Consider the following 15,198-nt stretch of genomic DNA (forward strand, 5'->3'; position numbering starts at 1 on the left):
CCATGTTCCTCTTTTTGGGTCTGGCTTACCTCACTCAGGATGGTGTTTTCTATTTCCATCCATTTGCCTGCAAACTTCAAGAAGTCCTTGTTTTTTACTGCTGAGTAGTACTCTAATATGTATATATTCCATACTTTCTTCATCCATTCTTCAGTTGAAGGGCATCTAGGTTGTTTCCAGGTTCTGGCTATTACAAACAATGCTGCTATGAACATAGTAGTGCATATACTTTTGTTGTATGATAAGGCCTCTCTTGGGTATATTCCCAAGAGTGGTATTGCTGAGTCCAGGGGTAGGTTGATCCCGAATTTCCTGAGAAACCTCCACACTGCTTTCCAAAGTGGTTGCACAAGTTTGCATTCCCACTAGCAATGGATGAGTGTACCCCTTTCTCCACAACCTCTCCAGCAAACGCTATCATTGGTGTTTTTGATTTTCGCCATTCTGACCCGCCCAAGTTTTATAGTGAAACCTTGTCTTAAATTTTTCCACCAGACCAGAACTGGTATAAAAGCTTTCATAAAGCAGACCAGTAAGATGGCTCAGTGGGTCATGCCGACGAGCTGAGGTCGATCCCCAGAACTCACATGGTGGAAGAGGAACAAGTGCCAGCTGCCTTCTGACCTACATGGGAATATACACACAGACACATACATGCACATAGACATATATATGCACACAGACACATACATGCACACAGACACATAAACATATATGCACATACTCATAAATACATACACACAGAGACACAAACTATTTGTAAATAAAATGTGATTTTTTTTAAAGTTTTAATAAAATAGATACTACAGACAGAAATAAAATGGAAATCTCTGAGACAGAATCCTGTCCCTGAGAGGTGATGAAATTCCTTTTACAAAGAAGTTACCTGGCCATTCTTCCTGAGTCAGTCATTTAAGTGAATGCTGTTCAAGGATATAGCTTATTCCACGTGGTGGCACACACCTTTAATTTCTGTACTTAGGGAGGAGAGGCAGGCAGATCTCTGAGTTCAAGAACAGCCTGGTCTACGTAGTGAGTTTCAGGCCAGTCTAAAATGTACACACACACACACACACACACACACACACACACACACAAAGAACGCAGTCCCCCTGACTTTGTGTCCCCTGACATAATGCCCTGAGATGGACCATTTGAGGTCACCAGGGCTGTTAGGACTCAGACTCAGTCATTTGGGTAAGAGGGCACAAATCACTCAGCAAGGCCCTAAGTTGACTGGGCGTGGGGGATTTGCGTTTTCCTCTGGGCCCTTTATTTTTTGCTCTATTGCTTTATATGAACCTCACAGAAGACTGGACTGACAGAGGCCTCTTGAGCAGTGGCTCTCAACATGTGGGTTGTGACCTCCCTAGGGGGGTCACATATCAGATATCCTGTATACCAGATATTCATATTAGCATCATTACAGTTATCTAGTAACAAAAATTATGATTGGGGTCACCACAACATGAGGAAGTGATTAAAGGGTCACAGCGTTAGGCAGGTTGAGAATCACTGTTCTAGAGCCTATGCAGAAGTCTGGATACAGATCTGTAGGTGGGGTTGGGAGGGACTCGATGCTTCTCAGCAGCCTCTCTCATAGCCATGCAGAGCCCGTAGCATGCAGTGTGGAGCAGAGCATCCATCTCACCCCTGGGCGAGTATGTTGCAGGAAAAGGGGTTTGTGTACACCAGATTTTTCAGCACTTGGCTTGAGGTGCCTGGTGGAGGGGTTCAACACCCTGTGGATGCATAGACACTTGGCTGTCCTTCTCTGCCAGTGTTTCAGATTTCCTAACGAGTCGAGGTACATCTGTGCCTTTGGGGTTAATTGGAGTGTGCACACACATATACAAGTGTGCATATGCATGTGTTAAATAAAAGGGTGTGCATATGTGTGTGAGGGCATGTGTGCACATGTAGGCAGGCAGATAAGGCTGCAATGTGCAAACCTGCCTGGTACACACAAACGTTTACCTGCTCTGTGACTGTGTGTCTGTGGGGTGACTTTCCGTGTGTGCATGTGGGTGACTTTCTGTGTGTGCATGTGGGGTGACTTTCTGTGCGTGTATGTGGGGGGCTTTCTGTGCGTGTATGTGGGGGGCTTTCGTGTCAATCCTTCTCAAGCGACTATATGCAGAAGTGGCTTCCCTTGGAGTTTGGGAGCTCAAGGACCTGTAGGTGATGTGTCCTTCTGTTCCTTGTAGCCAGCAGAATTGACTGCCTGCTGGGTAGAGAATGGCCTCACACTCCTAGAAATTGCAGCTGAGGGCCGTAGCTGATTGATCTACCTTCTGTTCAGGGGGCCCAAGGTTCCTGCTGGGGCAGAAACAGGCTCCCTGCCCATGTGGCACAAAGCTCAGACGATCTGTCAGTGATTCTGTCCAGTGAAGTGTTGAAGTGTTGGGTCTACCCACTGAAACGGGAGATCTGTATTTCGTAACTTTTTTCAGTAAAAGCTAAACTGTCTCTGTCTTGTACACTTGACCCCATCTGACCATGAACCACTAGGAGGGTCCTGAGCCAGGGAGGAGTCCTTAGTAGGAGTTGTGATATTGTCCCATCTCTCTGCACCTGTGGCAGGTGACTGGCTGCTGGCCTGCACTGGGTTGCCATCTGCTCTCGGGTTACATCTCTCCTTGTAAAGGGTGCAGGCACGTCTGGCCTGGTTGAGCAGACAATGTGGTTCTTCATCTGGAAATATGCAGGAAGCTGGGGTCCTACAGTTGGAGGTCTCTGAGGGCCTTGCCCTAGGGAATGGGACAAAGGGACCTCTGCAAGCCTTGGTCTGTGCTAGTCCCTCTGACACAAGCCACGTTCCCACTGTAGTCCATCTTTAAAACGTGGCTGAGATTAGGACTTGCTGGCATCCCCTGCTGCCACACACCAAAAGTCCGAGGGCAAAGCCCCTGTGTGGTGGGACACTACTGTGCCTGGGTCCTCTGTAGCCTCTTGGACTCCTATGTCAGCTTCATGTCTGTTGCTGGCCTAGAAAAGCCCCTCAGTGCTGGCATGACCGGGAGGCAGGAGATGCCTGGCTGAAGCCGAAGGGTCTCGGTAGCCTTGGCCTGAGAGTCACTGTCTCCGCTGTCTTGATATATTGATCCCAGAGCCAAAACGTATTGTTGAATGAGGCGATCAAAATGGCATTTAAAGTTATGAGGGGCGAAGCCGCCATGAAGGAGCCAAATCTTAGCAGTTTTGTTTGCCACCGGGAAATCACAAGTCACAGGCAAAACCTGCAGAAGAGGCTTGGCAGGCCTCCTTTCATCAGAGAGCTGAACTGGAATTAGGGTCTTTTGTGATTCCCTTTTAAAGGGTGTGTTTTCAACCTCGGATGAGTTCAAAGTCCAGCGAATTAGCCACCCAGGCCATTAAGTGCTCCTGGGCTCTCTCTGGGCCTCTAACTCATGTAGAAGCCTTCATGCATACACCTAACCCTGTGCCCACACAAGCACGCACAGCAATGCCTGTCCATCATCTCTCTCATATACGCTTGTTGCCAAAGTTGTTTCCCCAAAACCATGGGTCAGGCAGGGCTGTTGTATGGCAGGCTCCACCTCATGCTTTGGTGTCTGGGCAGGGCCCTTGCATTTCCAGAAACTGCAAGCATGCTCCGTCTGACCCGTGCTGTGGACCACTAACTTCTGGGCACAGAATGGCTGTTGCCATGGTACTCGGAGCAGCTGTGATCATCCACAGATGACTGGGTCTTCCCTTAGAGAAGAGGGTGGAGAGGACCATTAGACCCTGATCTTAGGAGGTACTAGCCTAGCCTGTGTAGGGTGTAGGTTAACTGGGGAGGGGGAATGACTCTATCTTTAGGTTTGGAGAGGTTGTCACTTATACTAGGGCAGGATTTCTCAGTGACAGAGCTATTGGGGTCACCAATGTTTCTCTAAGTGACACCCCATGTTCCTATAAGCAACTCAAATAGATTCTTTTGTTCACCAAGCTGGACCTGAATGGACTTGTTTCTTCTGTCTGTCATTGGTGCCCTGTTAGGGTTGGACAGATGCTTGTTCATGTCCACCCCAGGAAATGTAACGCAGTATTGTGGAAGGCAGTGGGTCTGTCTCCTCCCCTCTTCTGAAGAGGGCAGCTCCCAGGCTGCCTGGAGAGGCCCCAAGGGTCATCGCCTGAGCACTCAGCAAACAGCAAACATCATCTCTTGGACCAAGATTTCCTGCTATGCTCTGGTACACACCTGGGTAACCAGAGCCTGGTTCTGGGCCTGGCAGATGGCCTCAGCACACACTCTAGGGAGGCAAGGAGACAAGTGTGCCTCTACTGGGCCTTTGCTCGGCATGGGTGGGGCAGCTTTGCCAGCTTCTGTCCTGGGCCAAGAGACAAGAGTGATGTCAGCGGCTTGTTCAACCTCCTGAAAGTTTGTACCTGAGTGCGGCACAGTCTCCTGCCAAGGGCCGTGGTCAGTCCTCAGTGGTGCTGGCAAAGGGCAGGTCAGGAGGCTTTGTGGTGTGACCTTGTTGGAGTAGGTTTGCCACTAGAGGGCGGGCTTTGAGGGCTCAAATGCTCTTTCCAGAGGCTCAGTTTGGCAGTCTTCCTGTTGCTTTCAGATTTCAATGTGGAACTCTCAGCTCCTTTTCCTGCACTATGTCTGCCTGCACACCGCCATGCCTCCTGCCATGACAATAACACACTAAATCTCTGAAACTGTAAGCCAGCCCCAATTAAATGTTTTCCTTTATAAGAGTTGCCATGGTCTTCACAGCAACAGAACCCTAACGAAGACAGGCTTCTTGGGGGAGACAGCCCAAAACTCAGAGTCCGGCTCTTTGCATTGCCCCCATCCCACCCCCTGTAGAGGCAGAACTGCTCCTGGCCTAGGAACTGGAATCCTACCAGGACCTCAGGATTGCCTGGTGAGTGAGCAGCGTTGCTGCTCTGCTCGCTGTGCTGGCTCGTGACCCAGGGCACACAGGCAAGTGGAGACTTCTGCTGGTCTCCAACACCCAAGGGCATCAAAATGTTAAGGAGAAGCGGGGCCTTCAGTGTCTCCAGGCTGAGGAACCCCAGAACCCCGGAGCCAATCAGGTGTGTGGTGGCCTATGTGGCTGTTGTAAGGCTGCTGGACACTGCTACATAGAGATGTATCGAATTCAGCTTAGCACCCTAGGCATGAATGCCCCGGCCTTTAAAGGGAAACTTATCTGTAATTAAAATCATGCACAAGTTTTAGAAAGAGGCTGTTTACAACTGGAAAGGGAGCTGATTGTGAAAACGAATAGGCTTCCCCTGGGCCGGTAGTGTTTAATTCAGAAATAAATCCCCCCAAGGGGGGCTCTTCAGCGGGTTCTTTCCCCCCAGTGCTTTTGGGGGGCTGGTGTGATACTGCACAGCTGCAGCGGATGATGACCTTATCAAGCTTCCATCACAGCCGCGAGAGCTGGCTGTGGGCTCCCGGGTGGCTGGAGAAATTTGCCGCGAACCCTGCTCCTCCGCTTGTGAACCATAAATTAGCCCAGTTAAAATCAGCAGAACGTGTGTATTCAAAGTTTATGTTTCTCGTAAGCAGATGGTGGCTTAGCATGTGCGAAGCAGGTGGCATCAATCACTGGGTCCTGAATTAGGGATGGTAGCGCTGATCTGAGTGGAAGAGCCGCCTCCTGGGCTGCGCGGCAGTAGCAGAGTGATTTACGCTGGTCAGGGGCTGGCTGCCCCCAGCTGCTATGATTTAGCGGGGCCGTTGTGGCCGCCACAGCCGGTTAATTGGGAGGGTGTCCAATGGGTAGCTCAGGGCCACCTCTCCAGAGCCGGGCCTGTCACTCCATCTGCATAATCCTCTGGTTATTCCTGCCGCGGATAGCGTGCAGTCGGAGCTGAATAGCTTTTCTGGGTATTGATTGTAATTAAGAACCAGCTTGAGCTGAGATAAGGTTTTTCTGGGTGGGACACCGGCAGCCTGGTAGTCCCAGGGGCTCTTGTTCCTTTTGGAGTCTGGCTTCATCCGACCCTGACCTGGCCCGCTGCTGTAACAGCTAGGACAGGACACCAGCTGACACCCCACCCCCTGCCCTCAGCAACCCAGCCCCCTGCACACACCTGATGGGACTCCTCTGAGTGCTCACTGTGCCCACAGATTCCTGCCACCTGTCCATTCTGTGGTCTGCCACAGGCCAATGTCTTGGGGTACAGATCCCTCTGGGCTGCAGGGGCACCCCTCATGGAGTGGATGGTCAGGGCCCTGCTCTCCAGCACTGACAGAGTTTCCTCTATGGGTGACAGACCTCTGTCTTGGTCCTTCAGAAACTTGCTCTTCCCTTGAAGACACAGTAGGCTTGTTCTGTTGACCCCTAATATCATGTGACCAGGGTGAGAGGATTACATGTAGGCTGTCCTAGAGAACATGTCCCTATCGTTGTAGGATAAGACCAAAGAGAAAAATGTGGAGCCCACCAGGGGTCCTAGGACTAGTGTGGCCTTGATGAAAATGAAGGTAACATTGATGGGGTTAGGCAGAACCCCACAATGAAGGGCTGGCAGAATATTGGGAGATGAGGCCTGCCACCTTGTGAGGTGGCCAGGTGGGGTATGTGTAGGGCCAGGCTCCATAAGAAGTAAGGACTGGTGACTGGTTTGTTGGGGGACTGCGTGTCACACCTCCTGTCCCTGATACACTGCCCACTGCTTTATTTTTGGCTCCCTTTGTATCAGTGTGGTTAACCCAGATTGCCCCAGGTGACCCAAACTGACCCTGATCACCTGTATTCCTCTGTCACCTGCCCCAGACCAGCCAGTCCTCGGGCTGGGATTTTACAGCCAGGATCTGACTACAGCTGGTAGATGGTGGAGGCTCTGCTTACCTTGGGGATGTCCTTACAAACAGGGTGGGATTATCTGAAACCCTTGACTGGCCACACCTGGGTGTGAGGAAAGTATCCAAGGTCACTGTGGGTGTAGAAGGACTCAGGGTTTCAAGACAGAGGATAGAGGAGAGGCCCCAACCCCACCTTGAGACCCAGTGGGGAAAGAGGAGGAAGAGGAGGAGGATGCACGCATAGCCTGAGCTCTAAGCCACCAGGAGAAACAGCTTCCTTAGGGAAGACCTGGTATTTCACCTGTCCAGCTTGTATCCATGTACCAGGACCCCACTGTGGTGCTGGAGCCTGCACTCACCTACCTGGTGCCTCTGCTGACCCTGTCCTGAGCTACTCAGTTCATAAGAAAGGCCTCCAGCAACCTATACTCAAGGGTTGACTGACTTCCACCTCAGGAGAACCATGATGCAGCCAAGACTGCTTTGGGAAGTAAAACAGACAGGCGGTAGGCCCATGCCCCCATCCTCAGGGATCCTATCGGGCAGAGGCCTTCATCACCCAGCAGGTCGTGGTCTCAGATTGCCTAGGAAGGGCCAGGGATACTGGGCACAGTGGAGTAAGGATTGGCTTAAGAGAAACCCTGGCAGGACACAATACCCTAAGGATTTGGGCTGCTGAATGTGTGGTAAGACAGCCAGGTGACCCCAATATCTGTTTTTCATGTTGTCCTTGGCCCAGGCTTCTTCAGCCCCTCTAAGATTAGCTGTCCCACACAGAGGAGAGGGACAGACTGAGGCTCCAGGCAAGGCCTTGTCTGTGGACTCAGTACAGTCGGGTAAAACCTTCCCTAAGTGTGTATTAATTTGGCTTTGATGACTACCGCATTCAGCTGTTATAGATCAGGACCTGGTCCTGCACACATTCAAGGAGAGACTGGTCTGGATCTCTGGCCCAGTCAGCTTCCTCCAGCTGCAGCTGCAGGAGGCCTGGGCAGAGGCACCCAGTCAAGAGTCTCTTCACTAGGGCCTGAGGGACGTTGTTCAGGGTGGGCTGTGACAAGAGTCAGGATGGAGTGGATTGGAGATGCGTGAACAGGCTCACAAGGGCTCTCAGGAAAAATCTAGATCACCACAGCTTTCCATACATTGTGTACAAGCCAAACAGAGAGGGCCGCCCTTTGATGTGCGCCCAGTGGACTTAAACCACAGAATGGGCTCGCTGTTTCCTTTCCTTTTCAATTAACTAACTATTGGCATAGAACAATTAGGTTTCACTATAACAGTTTTCAAACAATCTGATTTTTTTTTTCTCCATCTTCTTCCCCACCCCCTCCCATCGGCTCCTCCTCCCATCAGCTCCCCCTTTCTGCTTTCTGGTCATATGTGTCTTTTTGTTCCTGCCCCAATAGCTCTTGTTTCCCTCTCTTGGTTTTCTATCTAATTTCATGGTCTGTATCCATTCTCTTGTTTTTCAAGACAGAGTTTCTCTGTGTAGCCCTGCTTGGCCTAGAGCCCCGTCTGTAGACCAGGCTGGCTTCAAACTCACAGAGATCTGTCTGCCTCTGCCTCCCCAGTGCTGGCATTAAAAGTGTGCACCACCACCTCCTTCTGTATCCACTCTTGCCTCACCATTTATAGACACATAAACAGTAAAGCAAACTTGACCCTGTAGGGACAGAAGTCCTCGTGACTGCATGAAGACATCTGTGAGAGGCGCAGTCCATGCAGAGGTCCATGCAGAGGTCCATGCAGAGGTAGCAATCCAGAGCTTTCTCTCACTGCAGTCACCATGGTAACTTCTAAGAGGCAGCCGGTGTGAGAGACGATACAGTGAGGCATCCGTGTTCACAGACCCGGGTGTGCTGAGTGAGAAACGCGTCCCAAAGGCTCATGTGTCTGAATACAGATGGCGGTGCTGCTTCGGGAGGTAGAGCCTTGCTGGAGGTGAGTCACTGATGGGGGGCTTGTGAGTTATACCTCAGCTCCCATTCCGACCCAAGCTCTCGTTACCAATGGAACCCAACTGCTATGCCTCCCTTGCCATGAAATAAGCCCCTTCTACTAAATATTCTGTTGTTAGACATTTGATCATCATGAGGAAAATGGTTAATACAGACTGCAAGGCAATTTATTTACATATTTATTTTCGGGGGGGGGTGTAATCTTAGGGTTTCTATTGTGGTGATAAAACACCATGACCAAATGTAACTTGGGCAGAAAAGGGTTTGTTCCATTTCACAGCTTGTAAGTCTATCATTGAGGGAAGCCAGGGCAGGAACCTGAGGCAGGAACAGAAGCCATGGAGGAACTCTTCTTACCTGACATTTTGGGAAAGACAGGGCTGCCTCTCAGGCAAGGCTTAGCTTCTGTTCTGGGCACCCAGGCTAGCTACATAGATGGCAACCATGGGACACCTCCATGTCAGGACAGAGCAACCTCTGCTCTTGGCTTCAATGACCAGACAGCTCTATGTTGAAGTGCCAGCTGAAGGTCAGAATCTTCTGTGGCAGGAGTTGGTGGGGGGGGGGGCTGGTAGAGATGTGTACATGGGGAATACAGAAGCCACAGTAGAGAATAGGCTATGAGGCCTGCCTAAGGCAGGGACCTGAGGGTGCCTCAAGGAACACCCTTTGGAAGAGGTTGGGCAGAACATTTTGTGCTGGGGGCCCTGCCTGAACTCAGAGCTTCTGGACCCAGTTGAAACCACTTGTCCCTTTAAGAATAGGAGCCCCTCCCCAGGAAGGCAGAAGCAAACTCCCGGGCAGGAGCTGGAGTGGGAACAGTGGGTGAGGCGGGAGGGGAGATGGCAGAACTCTGCCTTGTTGGTAAGTAGGTGCCCAACTCTATTGAGGGAGGTGTGGAAAGGAGCGCTTTGACCCAGTCACAGGCAGCACAGGCCAAGTCTGTGTTCTTTGATGCCCTTCATCAAAAGTAGTGTCCTGTGGTCCTAGTGGAGCCACAGGGGGAGGGGGGGCCCTGGGGAGGGGCTGGAGGGAAGGAGAGCAACCTTAGCTTGTTGAGCCACTGCAGGTACCTAACCTGAGCGTGAGCCCTACCTCTCTCCTGGCCCCACCTCCCTTGTGGTTCTGCCTCTCTCCAGGCTCTAGCTCTCTGGGGACCTGTCTACCATGTTGGAGAACACTCAGCTCAAGCAGGTCCCTCTGAGGTCTCAACAGTGCCCTCTCCACAGCTATCAACCCAGACCTGTGATGCCAAAAAGAGGTGGCCATTTTATGGAGCCCTGCCCGAGGTGCAAACTACTGGGTAGGGATGTCAGTCATGGCGGTTTGAAGTTGGTAGGTAGACAGTGGTTGCTGTGTAGCAGCAGGTGACAGAGGAACAGTCTCCCCTTAACTTTGGGGATCCTGAGGAAGACACAGCTAGCTTTCCCAGTTGGTCTCTTGGCAGCCTTGTATGTGTGCAGAAGGACCTGGGCCACTGCTCCTGGAGGAGGCCTCTCACCTCGGCTACCCGTCCCTGATGCTGCTGCCAGATCCCACTACCCTCCAGACCATCCTCCCGACTTCACCTCCAGGAAACTCCATTTCTGCCCCCCTCGTCCCTGCTTCTGTGCTCCCGGCTGCTCTGGCCTCAAACCCTGGGCCCCGATTTTACCGAAGAAGGACCAGTGAGCACCCTGGGCAGGGGTAACATTCAGCTTTGAGGTTAGGTCACAGAGGAGCAGAGCACAGAGTCTGGCCTTGCCAGAAATACTTGGATGTACCCAAGCCAGTAGGCTTGCTCCAAGGGTGTCTGGGTGAGGGAAGACTCCATCAAACCCTGGGGCCAAGTGACATCCTCCAGAGACTGCTTCCCACCCAGCCTCCTATGAGAACGGCACACCACTTCCTTCTCACCTGGGGGACACAGGAGACAGCAGCCTGTGTAACCCAGGGCACTTGCTGGGATGCTAACACAAGGCCGTAGGTCTGGATGATGGCTCTTCCTCGTGTGCCTTCAGAAGCCTGGCACCGAGCTCTCAAGCCCCTGGCTTTCCTTGCACCATGCTGCCCTGTGGCCAGAGCCAGGGTCTGGTCTTGGATTGCTTCTTGCCGGGTCCAGCATCTGTAAACAGGCTCTGGGTGACCTCAGTCCTCATAAAAGCCTGTCCTGGGACTGGTACTCAACCCGGGTTAACTTCTAATTTAAACTCTAACCAAAGCCTGATGGACTTTTGACATACAAATATTAAAAATTAAATTTCCCGAGTTCATTATCTGATAATTAGAACTAAATAACATCTTAACTGAGCGGCCGGCCCCACGCAGGTCCAGTCAGTTCCACTTAAGATTCCATTAGACCAGTGTCGGTGCAGTAAGTAATGGACCATAAAATTTAATTTGGAAATGATCTCGCACTGTGATGGAGCGATAGCGCTCACAAAGGAGGTGGGCGGCCGTGGCTGCGGCTCTGCCGCAAGACGGCAAATTCAAAAGGAGCTGAAGCTATTGCCCCAGCGAACATGTGTTCCCGCTTTCTTCTCCTTTCTCGGGCCCTACAGTATTTAAAAGTCAGAATTGACCAGTGTAGCTCCGTGTAATTACAAAGATCCCCTTATCAGAGTCCTTTTGCTGGTTGCTGGCGCCTGGAAGAAAAGGCCTGATCCATGGGCTGTCTGGGCCTCATTTACATGCATGGTAACCCGGTGGCCTTGGATAATCACTTAGGACTCTCCTGCACTTGGGCGGTTCTTCCCATCCTGTCTCAAGCCACCAACCTGCCACAGCCACTGGTGGGGAGGGGCAAGGGGGCTACAATCTGGGGTGCCTGCAGCAGCTTCTGAGCCTGGTAGAGGGTAAGACTGCTGTCCTGAGGTCTGCTAGATAACCTCCCACTTACCGCAGGGGGTTGATTCCGAGGATGTGTGGAAGCCTCTGAGGACAGGTAGCAATGTGGCCTGTGCCTCTGACCACGGCTCTCTGCGCTGCTGAAACCCTTTAGGAGATGGTCATCTGCCCTGTGGCCAAGGGTCCCAGCCTCACCAGGGGTCCCTGCTCCAGTTATGGGGCAAGACTCTCACTAGAGACCCAGCAGTGTCTGGGGACCACATGGAGTAGGCTGGTCCTGCTAGCTCTGGTCCCAGTTCAGAGTCCCTTATGCAGTGACCCTGGTAAGTCATCAAGTGACCAAGATTCTTCTTGGCACAAACAGGAGGAGCCAGCTTACTGGGCGACGTGCTACTATATGCCAAAGCCCCTCCTCCTTCCAGGGGATTATCCATCCTGATTCAGTCGTGGGTGCTGCCCTGACCCTTGGTAGCTCTGCCTGGAGGTGCCAGGAGCTCTGCCCTCCCTAGGGAACCAGCACACAGCCTATTTCCTTTCCGCCACATTGGCTGTCTGCTGGGTCCCTTCTCGGCTTGGCAGACTGGACTCTGCTGCACTCCCTACCTAGACACAATCCCCATGGGTGGTAGCTCGGCTCTAAACCTGGGAAGAGCTCCATCCAGCTCTGGAAGCCTACTCCACACTCCATACAGTGGCCAGGTCATCTGAGCTCCTCTGGTCCAGAACGGGAAAGGAACTGAAGCCATGTCCCACCCTGCGCCTGGCATTGACTTGGCAGTGTGTGTAACAGCAAGGGTTAATACCGTATATGCAGCACGGGGGGCTACAGCCCAAGATCACCCGAGGAGGGTGGCTGAGTGAGGGGCCTTCTCTCTGCTACCCCCAGTCCTCCCACCCCTAGGCGTGACAGAAGCCCCCACTCTCCCACCCTCTGGGCTCCAGGAAGCGTCTAAAATTAATTCTTGTTCCCCGGCGCTAGTGACCCTCGATGTACTCGGCCTCCTCGGTGCTCGTGAGCAGCCGGCTCTGCGTCTTATCTCCAGAGCGGCCTCATTTGTTACTTCTCGCTGAATACACCCACTCCCATTATTTCTGTAATTCTTGGCAATAACAGCCCTTCCCCTAATGAAACCTGCATTATTGGAAGGTTGCTGTTCTGACCCGGCGGGGATTAGCCGTGTACTCTGTTATTGCTACATATGTAATTGTATAATTGATTTTAAAATTTACTTTTGTGTCCCCACATCATAAAGTAAGCAGCCCATTAGTGGAGAGAAATATAATTAATATATCTCTACGGGCTCCCACCCCAGGAGAGACCAGTGGGGTGTGGGCACAGGACTGTGGAGCAAGAATGCACACTCTGGCCACCTGGAGCTGTGCACACCCTGGAGACCACCCCCAATAAGCAGGATGGGGGTCCCAATACTCACTCAGCGGGTGGCAGCCTTGAGCCTGTTGAGGAACTGGGAGCTGGGTGTAGGCGGTAAAACTGGGTTAGAGGCCGAGAGTACCTTAGCCACCTTCGAGGCCTCATGCTGCCAAGTCACCCTGCACCTGGGAGGGTACACGTCACTGCATTGTTCCCTGCCTTTCTGTCCTCAGGGGTGTCCAGACACCCTGGGTTCCTGTTTTTCCCCTGCCCTACCTAGCCCAAATTCTGTGGAGAAGGACCTACATGCCTCCGGCGGCCGAAGTCAGGCTCTGTCAGTCAGTGAGGTGGTCGCCTGCCCTTCACCGGGGACCTCCAGCCCTGGCCCAGGAAGGTAGCACTGGCCCAGCGTCCAGCATACAGGAGCCTACAGAAGAATCAGTCCGTGGGAGGCATTTCCTGCCGCCCAAACACCTGTGACTCCTAAGTTAATTTTCTTTGTTTTATTTCAGCTCCCGGGCATCAGCTCACACTTGCTGACAGTGTGTTCTCGTGTTCGGCCACAGCCCACTTCCGAGATGGATATCGTCAGAAGCTTGCACCGGGCCCCTCTTCGTCCTTCCTGTTTCCTAGAGACTATACCTATGTTGAGTGTGAGCAGCCCTGGGGTCCACACCTATTGCAACTGCCATGCTGTCAGACCAGTGCCCCTGTGTCTACCTGCCTCTGCTGCCGTGCGTGTCAGGAGTCACTTCCTTTTAAAGGCTGAGCACTGTTCCGCCACGTGGGCAATCCACGTTCTGTCACAGTTAGCCCATCCGTGGATGCTCAGTAGCTTCACCTGTGGCTATCGTGGCATTTGCCACTGTCTCTTGGCACCTGTGGTAGGCATAGCGGTGTACGCAGACACACACAGCTGGGCAGGGTCACTGGTTATGGCAAGAAGCAGGTGCAGTGAACTGACTCCTGGCTCTGGGGCCACCCACGCATTGGGCCGCCTCTCTCTCAGCCCCAGGACGGAGCCCTGGCAGGTGGACTCGGTTGAAAAGGTGTTGGGCATGGCTGTGAGTATTGCCCTTGCTGCACCTAGACCAAAGGTGGTCAGTGGAGCTGATAGACCGTTCAGGCCAGATGGGGGGCACACAGCCAGCACGCTGTGAGTTCAAAGCCAGCCTGGTCTACACTGTGATTTCCAGGTCAGCCAGGGCTATGTAATGAGATCCTGTCTCAGAAAAAGAAAGAAGTGTGCAGCAGTTTCGTTTAGTTCTGTGTGGCAACCGTGGTCTTTCATCCCATTACCTGAGTATCCCCATCTGACTATTCCAACACCAAGCAAGCCCAAGGATGCTAATGGTATTGATTTGATGGGAAATGAGGATTGGTCTCGACATTGTGTCTTTGGTATGGAGGCCCCACAATCCTGACCTTTAGCACACATGGCTCTAGGGAGCAAAGCTAAGAGGTGGGGTACGGGGCTCCTGTTAGGGGGCAGTTTCACCCCTGGAGCAAGGACAGGCTGTGAGAGGCCATTGCTAGAACACAGTGGGAAATAGAGTCCCATTAAGACTGGCTGACATGCCATGCTCACAAAAGGGAAAAGGCTGTAATGGGATTGCAGGTAACAGGGGTCCTGAGACCTTGGATGAGCTCTGAGGAACCAATGGAGCCAGCAGGGTCTGGCAGTTGGACCCCCAACACAATCATCTCTGTCATCTGAGGCCTGAGGCTGACTCCCCACCTCCACACCTCCAAATCTTAAGGGGCTATAGCTAGGCTGGGAATTGACTGGGACCGTGGGATAGAGCGGCTAGGTACGGGAAGTAGTGGTCTCATTGTGTTACCCATAGCCTCAGATTGCCCAGATGCCATTCTGTGCTGGGCCAGCCTGGCACGCTGCCCTTACCTATGTGCAAGCTGCCCCTGTCACACTACAGGAAGTGTACTCTTTCAAGAGCCATAAGTCACGGCAGTGCTTTTGAAGAGGGCCACTGAAGAGTGCCCGTCCCCCACACGGGGGCCGCTCTGACAGAATCCGTGTGCAGGAGGCGGCTACTTCATCAAGGAGACGGAGAGCCGCGTTGGAGATTGTTCTGCTTAAAAAATGTGGCAACTTGCAAATATGTTTTTAGAAGCAATTTTATTACAAACTGTCCCATAGGGAGAATTATGGGACTGTACGTTCATCCCTCAGGGACTGCGGCACAGGGTTGTTAGCGGGATTTATTCCAGAGAGCCAAGGAGGGGAGGCTGTGGCTAACGGC

General features: G+C 52.3%; 1 protein-coding gene across 1 annotated transcript in view; it reads left to right on the top strand.

The window, feature by feature from the left end:
* LOC126500985 (uncharacterized) overlaps positions 1-14,194 on the top strand; it is a 40,590-nt gene extending 26,396 nt beyond the window's left edge. The window contains exon 2 of the mRNA XM_050141366.1: positions 13,450-14,194. Coding sequence (XP_049997323.1) covers positions 13,450-14,097 — 648 coding nt within the window. The 3' untranslated portion in view covers positions 14,098-14,194. The remainder of the gene's footprint in view (positions 1-13,449) is intronic.
* Positions 14,195-15,198: the final 1,004 nt, after the last annotated feature.

This window comes from Alexandromys fortis, unplaced genomic scaffold (assembly GCF_014885135.2).
Source record: "Alexandromys fortis isolate MF-2015 unplaced genomic scaffold, M_Fortis_MF-2015_v1.1 scaffold_7, whole genome shotgun sequence".
NCBI classification, from domain to species: domain Eukaryota; kingdom Metazoa; phylum Chordata; class Mammalia; order Rodentia; family Cricetidae; genus Alexandromys; species Alexandromys fortis.